The 11,907-nt window shown below is 36.4% G+C and overlaps 1 protein-coding gene across 1 annotated transcript in view; it reads left to right on the top strand.

Moving 5' to 3' along the window:
- BMPR1A (bone morphogenetic protein receptor, type IA) overlaps positions 1–11,511 on the top strand; it is a 16,631-nt gene extending 5,120 nt beyond the window's left edge. The window contains exons 2-8 of the mRNA XM_010084494.1: positions 3,952–4,114; positions 5,973–6,075; positions 7,595–7,694; positions 8,825–8,924; positions 9,826–9,970; positions 10,719–10,911; positions 11,200–11,511. Coding sequence (XP_010082796.1) covers positions 3,952–4,114; positions 5,973–6,075; positions 7,595–7,694; positions 8,825–8,924; positions 9,826–9,970; positions 10,719–10,911; positions 11,200–11,501 — 1,106 coding nt within the window. The 3' untranslated portion in view covers positions 11,502–11,511. The remainder of the gene's footprint in view (positions 1–3,951; positions 4,115–5,972; positions 6,076–7,594; positions 7,695–8,824; positions 8,925–9,825; positions 9,971–10,718; positions 10,912–11,199) is intronic.
- Positions 11,512–11,907: the final 396 nt, after the last annotated feature.

The following is an 11,907-nucleotide window of genomic DNA, read 5'->3' as shown; positions in this document are numbered from 1 at the left end:
GGGGGGGAGGGGGCAGGGACTGACTGACTATGTTAAGCACTGGTATAGCTCCTGGGAGAGCTGGAGGGTGGTAGAGGGAGATTTTAAACAAGTAGTCTGGGAACATGCTGTGATTTTTAGGAACCAGTTCAGCTGGATGGGGCTACCTCTAGTATGCCTGGTCTTCAGAGACCACAGGCTTGATATATAAAAAAGCACTAAGGGGAGAATTATGGTTAAAATGCCAGGCACAGAGCTCATAAAAGCATTTAAGATATTTTCTTTGCACTCATAAATCTTGGTTTTTCTGATTTATTTATCTGTATCCTGGCATTGAGTTGCAACCATGTTAGCTCAGTTTTTAGCGGGTAGTTACACCTCACTGTCATGCATAATGCCTTTTTTAAGATTATCCGTATTAATATTAGTGTTTGAGGCCATGCTTTCAAGTAGACTTACTTTTCTAACATAGTGGGATTTTTAATATGCTGTTCTTTAATTTATAGTCTAATTTTTTTATGATTGGAAGAAGTAGTTCTTTGAATGATTGATATTTTTGATCAAGGGCTGGATATAATACATTGTCAGGAGTTGCTCTTTTTATTAAAAAAAGTTTACTTCTAAACAGATTCATTTTAATGCCTTCCTATCTGTCATAGTTGTTCACACGTCTAGAAATTTAAAATTAATGCAGTATATATGAGACAATGTTGTGATGGGGCAGAGCAAGTGACAAACTGGGAACTTGAAAGTGTACAGGTAGAGGGCAGGAAATAATGGCAAAAAGAGCTTTGCTGTGCCTGAAATCCATGGGTGCTGTATTTCAGTGCAAACTTTTTTGTTTTGAAGCTGTGTATATTAATGCATAGCACTTAGGCCTTTGAACGTTGTGTAAGATTTGTGCATGTGTGTTTCTTACCAGCACACACTGCATGTGTCATGGAAAAGAAGCCATTAATCACATCATCAAGTAGTGTAGTGTCACAAGATCTGTAAAATGTGATCCTCTCTTTTTCTGTCCTGCTCCCAGCAGGAGGATAAAGCAGTGTGCATGTTTGAGAGGTGGAGCTCTGAGGGTGGGGGAATATGACAGCACTGGTGCAAGAAGTTCGGGTGGTTCCTGAAGCAAGATGTCATCTAGACATATCCTTCATTCACTGTTGTTCTTTTACCAAGCATCTATTAACCAGGGAAACCAGCAATGAAACATCCTGTGACCCCATTTGGATCTTTATCTGCCCTTTAACGTCTCAAGTAGATGGCAGACAAGTCATTTTCTACATTCAACTCCCTTCCCCATACCTAGCATCATTAAGATTGACACTAATCTTTCTTGAAATGCTGAGGATGAATTGTAGTATTGCAGTAAAGGATACACTTAGGGACAATATCTAGACAGTCTATTAAAAGCTTTCTTCTGCAGTGATCCCAAACAATCTCAGTATTTTCCGTTTTCTTTCTTCCCTGGGTACTCAAACTCCTGTTTAATAAGAGTTCTCTTTTCAGTCTTAGAAAGTAAAAATGCAAGAGTGAAGTGATTTTTTTTCTCCCCCCATGTTCTTTGTGTAATTCAGATGTTGCCTGTAAGATGAACTCAGACTACAATGGAGTATTGTTTCTCTTTCACATTACAAATATAACAAAATTGTAGTCTGATTTTGCTTTGAATAAAAATCTTTGCCTGTATAAACTGTGCAAAACACGAAGATGCTGGTTCTTTGAAAATACAGTTAGCTATTTTGGATTTTATTTGGTATGTGTTCTTCATAAATCTTATCATACAATCCATCATAATAAGTTAAGAGGAAAATGTGTTTCATCTCCGTTTTAGTGTAAAAGGTTGGTATACCTGTAGTCATGCTTCAGTGTTAGTTTACAAAGAATAACATTGCTTTGAAAGATCCCATACCTGCATAAAAATTTTGTTCTTTCCCCTCTGATCTAGGAGGAGCCATGCTTTAAAGGCTTCTTGATCTCTCTTCTAACAAATTGAAAAAGTACTGCATTCAGTGCTCAGGGTAGGAAGATGGATGAGTGACTGTGAGACATAGATCATAAAGTATTCAGACTTTTAACATGTGGAAAGTCGCTGAAGATAAAGCTGTTTTTATAACATTAATTAGGAAAGATACCTTAGTAGTTCAACAAAATTAGAAGGAAAGACAGTAGTTGTACATATGCAGTGGTTTTTCCTTTAAATATTAAGTAGAATTACCTGTTCTCTGAGCAGGTAAGGATCTCTTAAATGCGAATACAGAATGTTCTGTAGCATCTGTAGCACAGTATTAAAATGAGCTTTCAGTTTTTGCTGGAAAGAAAACTGTAGAAAGAGAGAGGACAGATGAAGGAGCTGCTATTTCATACATGGAAAATCCTTTTGGTTAAATTGGAAATACCTGTTGCACAGGTGAATTCTGTGTTATTCTAGCACTGGACCTTCTTGTTAACAGTCTGTACATATTAGGAATATTTAACTCAGGTGTTACTGAAGTATTGTTTGAACACCACATTTCAAGTAAATCATGGCTAAGTGATTTGAGGGTTTAGGCAAATGGTAGTGTCCTTTCTTAGGATACGCTCTTAATTGTATCTGAAAAAGGTAAAGTGTCCTTACTTTCAGGGAAATAGCTGAATCAGGATAATGCACTGGGTGTGCTGTATTAATAAGTGGATAAGGAAATCTGCAAACCTGTTTTGTTTTGTTTTTTCAGAATAAGATCAAATTTCACAAATACTTAATCGTGTATTGGGCTGAATGATATAGTGGATGTTACAATAGAGTGATACGGAGGGTGGTGTCTGCACAGGGTTTTAATTAAGTTGTTCTGCACATCTTTCAAGCAAGGTGCAGCATGAGAGTAATGGTCTCATTACTCTACAGCTAGTGTATGGTTGGTTTGACAGGAAGCGACAAGAATCTGTTAAAAGAGACTGAGTTTCCTGGTCAAAATATTTTTTTTTTTTTTAATTCTCGGATAAATTGAATTTTTTACTGTGACTAGAAACATTTAGAGAGGTACTGAGATACGTCCACTTTTTAAATTATAACTGAATTTGTAAAAGCTTCTATTGGTCTTAACTGGTTGTTCCGTTATCTTGGACACTGAGCCTCCCACAGAGTCTTGCTGTAAGTCGTCGTCAGTGCAGGTGACAGTCTGTTCACAACTCTTCTAGCTTTCTTTGGTTCACACCTTGAGGACTTAAAGCCAAGAATACTGTTAGGTGAGGGACAGAAAGAGATTTTCTGTTGGTAAAATTATGCATGATAAAGCTGGGTGAAGGTGCTCTTATCTAATGTAGTGATCACAGTGCGTATTCCAAATGAGACAGATAATGTTCCTGGGTTTTTTTTCTGGATGTTTTTCACCAAGAGGAAAACAGATGGAATTTTCTTCTGAATGCCTGCATTCACAGAAGCACTTTAATAATATGAGCTAGAACAAATGATGCTCAACTCTCCTCCTGTTGAGAAATTGAGGACTACTTGGAACGTAATTTAGCCCTATTTTTATTCTCTGAAAGCTTGTTTGTGTGGATGTTCATGTCATTTACTGAAATTTAATTTACAAACAAGATTTACTTTAGCTCTGTTTTGAAGTACTAATGCATACACAGATCAAAAAACCCAAGAGATTTTGGAGTTATTACTGCTCTTCTAGGAGGCTTTGAATCCATAAAAAATTACTTCAGTTCAGAAAATTGTACAATTGCATATTAAAGTGTGTTCAGTCATTAATAAAATTATACTGTTGTGGTTATCAGGTGATCATCATTTAGGTTTTCTAAGCACATTGATGAGAAAGCCTTTCTTCAGGAACTCAAATTTCTGCCATAATCTTGGGAGAGGAAGTTATGATGTCCTTCATAATTGAATTATTCGTTAATATAATTATTCTATTGTGTTTTAACAATAAGGCTCTTGAAGAGTTATCGGGGAGATAGAAAAATTTTCTTCTTTTTTTAAATGTCCAGGGCAAAATCTAGACAGCATGCTTCATGGCACAGGAATGAAGACAAGTCCTGACCAAAAGAAACAAGCAAATGGAGTAACACTCGCTCCAGAGGACACCTTACCTTTTCTTAAGTGCTACTGCTCAGGACATTGTCCAGATGATGCTATTAATAACACATGCATGTAAGTATTGCATACAGGATAAAAGAGGCTCTTTCAAGAGGCTCAGTTTTACTTGTGAGAGAGCAAACTATCTCTAGCTGCTGACTGATGTTCTGTCAGGTAATTGACCATAATTGATTAGTTCTGGTCATTAGTTCTCCAGTGGTTCTATATGAAAACCTGGTAATTTGTATGTAAACAATACTGCTTTCACCATACCTTAGAATAATTTCCAACCAGTCATTTTGCCCCCAGAAACTGCTTTGAAGGACTGAGGTTGTAAGTAACCTGTAGCATTTTATAACTGGGTGAGTATTAAATGACCCAAATCTAAACCTTTGATACCACTGCCTGCTTGCTTAGTCTAGTATTTCCTCACCTAGTTGTCAAAAGTGCTAGCAACATAACCATTTACTGAGAATTATTCTTGTTAATTGTTCATTAGTTGTAAAGTATGAGCAAAAGACGGGAAAAAAAGAAAAGCCTCTGAACATATAGGGACAGGAGTGTAGTTTTAGCTTGGATAGGCGTGAGAATCCTAACAGACTCATGCACTGAGTATGTGCTTGCTTAAGATGGTTTTTTCATGTCGTGAAATGTCCCTGATTTTCCTTTTTTTCTCTTCATTTGCTGTTACATGTTTAAGGCCCTTCAATTTTCTTCCTTAAGAATTAATATAAAGATACATAGTAGAAAACCTATTATTTGCTGCTATAATTTGAGTCTTTAACACCTAATATTAAGCATCTCTATAGCTGCCTCTTGGCGGGTAAAGCAGATTTTGTAGGACTCAAGGAGGTGGAATAAACAGTACTATCTTTTTAAATATAAACACAGGTAGTATTTTACAAACATAGTTTTGCACCCAGAAAACATGCAGTTAGAATCAGTATTTTATGTCCTTTGGCATTTATCTTTTGCTTTTTATCACCCTCTAGTGTATGCGGTCAGTTTAGGCCTTGTTAATTTTTTTTCCTTTGAACAAATGGCTTTATAGGTTATTATTCTGATAATAAAGCTTTTAGAGAGTTAATAACACACAGTGTTCATGGGCAGGGTATTTTATGGCATTATGCTTCCCAAGTCTGCATTTCTTTACATTTATTTAAATAAAAACCGTGGCAAACAAAAATATTTGTAGATATCTGTGTTGAGGAAGTGAATGGATTTTGATTTGCATAATGACATCTTAATTTTACAGGTATTGCAAGCACAGACCTACCATTGCAAATTGGTTTGTTATTCCTTACAAATATTGTTGTCATTTTCATGTAGTGTAGAAATCAAAGCCTTTGTAGAAAGAACTAAAGGGGAATTCAAGTGCCATTTTTTTGAAAGAATGTAATCTATTTGTTACTGTCCTTTTCAGAAAGCGGATTTGGGCGGTTGTTTGTTTTGCCCTAAAGGCTGAATATTTGAGAGCTTATGTGGCAAAGTGTAGCTGAGCTTTTGACCTTGAAATAGCTACATTTCACGTACTGGGGCTTCTCTTTGAGAGTTTATCATAGCAGTTTCAAGAACAAAGACAAGTGAATTTTATTTTTTTTAACCTGTAGAGTTGTAGTCAGTAAGCCTTTTTAGTCAGATCTCTGCTCTCCCTCCCTTTCAGATGTTCCTGAACAACTGTATGTGTGTGGTTGGATATGAGCAATCTTAAAGGGGCATGAGGAAGTAGAAGACAGAATGTTTGGGAGAAAACAGTGTTGTATTTGAAGATAGTGTGGGGGGTCTTTTGTTCTCAAACTGTATGGTAACCACTGTGTTAACGAATTTTTCTAGATGTGGCCATTCTAGTATTCTTAATAGATTCGCGGTCAACTAATGCTGCATATTACACAACAGACATGCTGGTAAAGCACAATTGATATGTTTATTGCAGAACTAACGGGCATTGCTTTGCTATCATTGAAGAAGATGAACATGGAGAACCCACGCTTGCTTCTGGCTGCATGAAGTATGAAGGTTCAGACTTCCAGTGCAAGGTGAAAAAGTGAAATATCATTAAAATTTAAGATCTCCATGGAAATTATGTAGGCAAACTGCATAAACAATTGCAATCTCTGTATTCAACAGCAGTCATGGAATTTTGCATGTTGCCATGTACCACTGCAGAGAATGGGACTGGACAATCATGGGCAGGTAGTGACAGAAAGCGTAGTTAACAGTGTTTGAGCAAAGATTGGAACAGAACCCTAGATTGTTGGAGTTCCCTGCAAGCATCTGTAAACCACTGACAAAATGAAGAGGACATCAACCTTTTACTTCTGTCAACTGTTTCAGCAGTTGAAGAGATAGCTTTATAGTCAACCTGATTGATCTGAGTAGTTTGTTTTAGTGCAGAATTTCTTGATGGTTTTACTTAGGAATTTCCTGTTTTCTTCAGTTCATTTGACAGAGAGTCGTAAGTTATCTTCACAGATGACGCAGGAGCTCCCTTACGGTTTCATGAGCATGTACACAGTTTATCAAATGTGTATGTTTTCCTGTCTGATGTATAACTTATTTTTTCCTTTCTAGAAGAGTTATGTGTCGTTAATTGCATGACTATAACTTGCTTTTGATTTGAAGGGGTATAATTAATCAGACTGCTGCCTGTAGGACTTCTTTATCTGGTACAAAAGTTGGAACTCAAAGCAGTTAATAAAGCAAGGATTCGTTTAGAAGATAGGGGTATAGTGCTAACTGGGCAAATGAATATTGCCTTGGAAGACAATTTTGGCTTTTCTTTTGTCACATTGCTTCCATTAAACAAAGTTCTTAGAGGTAATCACCAGCTGGGTTGGTTCATTTGTTTTTGGTTTTTTTTTTTCTTTCTTTCTTTCTCCCCAGAACGATATCACTGTTTTGGATACTCAATTTTAAATCTCTAGGACTTGCGTTTCTGTATGATGTAGCTGTCAGTAGCACTGCTTTTCAGAAGCACTGTTGACTTCAGTTAGAGCTGTGAATGTTTAGGGTTACTGCAAATCAGACCTGAGGTGTCATGATGACCTCCTGAAGTTGCTCTTGTATTTATATTAGTGTCTTACCTTCAGATTAATTTTCATGTCCCTCCATCTTTTATATGGTCTTCTGAAGAAGTTTTTGAAGCAAATAGTGCTGCTATGATGAGAGTAAGACCAAAACTTCTAAAGGGATTGTGTTTTTTAATCTTAAGAGAAATATTTAACATACAATTAACTGCTTTTGATCAAGCTTAAAAATTTTGCAATGTATGAAATAGCAACTTAAGTAGGAACCATCTATTTTTGTGCACCAAGTAAAAAAAATTCCATTAAAAATAAAAAAAAGGTTAGCATAGAACATATGGACCCAAAGAGACTAGGTGTTGTTTGACTGCCACTGTGAAGTTGTTCCATACATTAAATGGTGAGGTTAAACTGTTTTTTTATAGCATAGCTCAAACTTTTGTCTGTGCTGTATTGCAGTAGTAGCATCACCAGTCTCTAGCCTAGCTGGTCACTTCAAAATCTGAATGTTTATTCAATTCTCTTTCAACAGGACTCACCTAAAGCACAATTACGCCGCACAATTGAGTGCTGTCGGACTGATTTCTGCAATCAGGATTTACAACCAACATTACCACCACTTGATAGTACAGGTAAACCGCTTCTAGGTGTTCTGCTATTAATAAATGCTATGTGGATTCTGTTCTTCCCGATCAACAGATCAAAATAAGGAGAAAATGTAATTCCAGTATTGCACATATCTGTTTTTTCCTTACTAAGGAATTTTGAAATGAAGCTCTGTACAACACTTCATACTCTATTTCCAGTTTTCCTTTTCTGCCACTTTCAAGTTAATCTTTTTCTCCATCAGTCACTAATGGTATTTTTATTCTCGTACTCAGTTTGCTCATATTTTGATCAGCATGTGATCTTTTGATCTCTTTTTATTCTCTTACCACAACCTGTTCTCTTTTCTTTTTAAAATGGTTTTCTTAATCTCTGCTGTGCTCTTGCCATGATGAATGTATCTTTTAAAAAGTATTCCGATGTTGTTAACTGTTATCTACTGTAAATTTCTTCTCTTTTTTCTGTAGTTCCCAGTGAAAATAGTTTATACTTTCATGCACTGATTCATTGCTAGACAAGTTGTACTGGTTTAACTGTTGATTAATACCTTCTCAGAATCTTACTACTATCCTTTATTTCTGTTTCTAAGAATAAACAAATAAGAGTCAACCAAAACCAACAACTCCTAAATATCAAATTAAATCCTTTTTTTGTTGTTATCCAAATGGAATTATCTCTACTCTTCTGGTGTAAATACTTACTCTGATATTAAAACACTTTAGATTTTCCGTAGTTTCATATGAACAGATATTATATGCATTGGCTGTCTTGTTCCTTTCTGACATTTTGCGAGTGGCGCCACATACTGTCACAGAATCACAGACTGGTTGAGGGTTGGGCAGGACCTCTGGAGATATCTGGTCCAACCCCACTACTCAAGCAGGACCACCTGGAGCGGGTTACAGAGGATTGTGTCCAGGTGGCTTTTGAATACCTCCAAGGAGGGAGGCTTCAGAGCCTCCTTGGGCAACATGTGCCAGTGCTTGCTCACCATCTCACAGTAAAGTAGTATTTCCTGATGTTCAGACAAAGCCTCCTGTGTTTTAGTTTGTGCACATTCATATATGCAGTATATCAAAATATCATACCTAAGTAAACTGTTTGAAATAGCTGATTAATTAACAGATGTTGGAAACTTCCTTTTTTTTTTTAATAGATGGACTTTTTGATGGCAGCATTCGTTGGATGGCAGTGTTGATTTCTATGGCAGTCTGCATAATAGTCATGATCATCTTATTTAGCTGCTTTTGTTACAAGTAAGGAAAGTGCTTTCTTTGTTGGCAATGTTTTTAATTTCACAAACGACTGTAAACAGTACAGTTATTTTGTAAATGTTCCCAGTTAATCGCACGTATTTCTGACAGAAATAGATTGGAAGTTAAACCGTTGTAATTTAATTTCATGTTTCTGTGGATAGCTGTTTGCGTTGCTAAGTAGAATGAAGTGTTCGCAGCATAGAATTTAAGGGAATTTGATCCTTTCCTCTGCCAACAAAGTGTTTACAGTTTTCTAAGCTACGTATAACTTTGATGCTATAGCATCTGGTAATCAGGAATATCTTAATGCTTTTTATTGTTTTGGATCTTCAGTCACTTTTGATAGTTAAATTCCATCTACTTCTGAGATTTACCTTTGTAAAGTGCTTTTGCAAACCTAACGTGACAAGGGTGTGTCTTATAACTTCTTTAAAAACTAAATCTGAGCTATGGAAATTCATGCAGGAGCAGTTTAAGAGACTATGCCTGCTTCTGTCAGCTCCAGCCCTGTGCTGGAGATGATCATTGCACTAGCAGTTTGAGCAGAAATGTGCATGCGTCAGCCTCATCTGCCATGGTTCAAGGTTGAGTCTGTTAGTTTAAACCAAAACCAGCAGTGTTAATGCTAGTAACACTGGCTGTGAGCTGAGTATAAAAATGCTTTTTTTCTACCTGACTCATAATAAACTGACGTGCCTCTACATGCATTACAGCAACTTCTTAATGTTAAAAAACTATGTAAGTTAAGCTTCTGAAAAAAATGGTACAGTAAAATCTGATTATTTTGTTTTTCTTTTAAGAAAATTTGTACATTTAAATGGCATTTTTCCTAGCTCAGTTCACAACACCTTTTGAAGAGTGTTTTGGAATTGAGCTTAACTTTTTCTGTTAACTTCTGTAGGCATTACTGTAAGTCAATGGCAAAGAGGCACTGTTATAATCGGGACCTGGAACAAGATGAAGCATTTATTCCAGCTGGGGAGTCATTAAAAGACCTTATTGACCAGTCACAGAGTTCTGGGAGTGGATCAGGACTGCCATTGTTGGTAAGTCATAAACTAGGATTTTTCTTCACTTCTCTCCATCAAATACAAAATTTGGTTTGTACCTAATGCCTAGAACAAGGTAGTTTATCTGTACAGTATGTTAATTATTTTATATGCAATTACTATGGAAGATACAGTACAAACGAAACACGTACAAAAGCCCATCTTCACATAATTAACTATAATAAAGTACAAAATTAGGTTATGTTAGGAAATCTCTTCATATCAGCAAAATTTAAAGAACCATTAGAGCCTACAGACATTAGGATAAAAATGCAATGAATGGATAAGACAGATATCGAATTGAGCGAACTCAAAGATTTTTTTTCTTAGTGTCCACTGTCCGATAAAATTATTTGCTTTTTATTGGCTGATGGTTGTTCATAATTTTTGATTCATCATCCTATATAATACTTGCATAAAAATTAGCCAGTGAGACAGATGACTGTAGTTATTTATAAAATAGAAACAGAATGCAAGAGAATGCGTCTGAATTACATAAGAACATGAGCTGATTTAATCTTTTTGAGTTCATTGTACAGTTCATCCTTGGAGGTGTCAGTAATGCATTTGAAATGGGAATAGTGGAAAATAATATAGAACAAATTTTACAATGGGATCAAAATTCAAAGCAATCCAAGTTTGAGAAGCAGCCTGTCCAGGTGCTTTTGGTTAATCGCTGGTTTTCCCTTCTTCAACTTCCCCCTGTTTTGTTTTTTTTTTTTTTTGACTTTTCTTTCTTCCCTAGGTTCAGCGCACTATTGCCAAACAAATTCAGATGGTGAGGCAAGTTGGAAAAGGACGATATGGTGAAGTGTGGATGGGAAAATGGAGGGGTGAAAAAGTCGCAGTGAAAGTGTTTTTCACCACAGAAGAAGCCAGTTGGTTCCGAGAAACAGAGATTTACCAGACTGTTTTAATGCGTCATGAAAACATCCTTGGTAGGGAAGCAGTACATTGTTTGACTACTGGAGGGCTTATGTGAGGGTGCAGGAGGAGTGGGTGGCTTGAGGGGTGTATGACAGCTTCTGTGGAATAACCAGTTGGGTGTCCCTTAATGTATGCTAATAATGTATAGTTGAGATCTGAGCTTTTACTTTATTGGTTTTCATAAGGGGAACAAGGATCTTTTGATGCAGTCTAAGACAATATAGCTTTAGGAGTTACTACGAACACTGTTGCATAAAAAAATTATGTACAAATAAATTGTAACTTTATGTCTTTCATAGGTTTCATAGCTGCAGATATTAAAGGCACTGGCTCCTGGACACAGCTTTACTTGATTACAGATTATCATGAAAATGGATCATTGTATGATTTTCTGAAATGCACTACACTAGACAACAGGGCTCTCCTCAAACTGGCGTACTCTGCTGCATGCGGTCTGTGCCATCTACACACAGAAATTTATGGGACACAGGGCAAGCCTGCTATTGCACACAGAGACCTAAAGAGTAAAAACATCTTAATAAAGAAAAATGGAACGTGCTGCATTGCTGACTTGGGTCTTGCAGTCAAGTTTAACAGGTAGATGAACAAATCCTTTGTGATAGGAAACCTTTATTTTTTTTTTTTTTAATGTACCAGGTCTCCAATTTGAAAGGAAGACAGAGTCATTTGGTTGCATGCTTTCAGGGTTTTTTCGGTTTTGAGAGTAAAATGCTGTTCTTCTTTGAATGGTGGTGAGCATCAAGATGAAACTAGGTTGTTAAGAGAACAATGAAAAGACTCTTCTTGTGGAAAATAAAAGTGGGTTTTATAGAGGAAAGAAAGAGGAGACTAATTCATTCATTATGAAAAACTGGCCTTTCACAGTAATTGCTATAATTTAGTTTAATTATAAGTTATCTAATAAAAAATGGGAACAGTGTAAAGGGAGTTGAAACGATTGAAAGATTGTGATGGGTTAGCGCTTGGCTGGGGGCCAAACCACACAC

The sequence above is a fragment of the Pterocles gutturalis genome, unplaced genomic scaffold, assembly GCF_000699245.1.
Source record: "Pterocles gutturalis isolate BGI_N339 unplaced genomic scaffold, ASM69924v1 scaffold52290, whole genome shotgun sequence".
NCBI lineage: Eukaryota > Metazoa > Chordata > Aves > Pterocliformes > Pteroclidae > Pterocles > Pterocles gutturalis.
The sequence above is the reverse complement of the archived record's forward strand: the minus strand, read 5'-3'. Positions and strand labels throughout refer to the sequence as shown.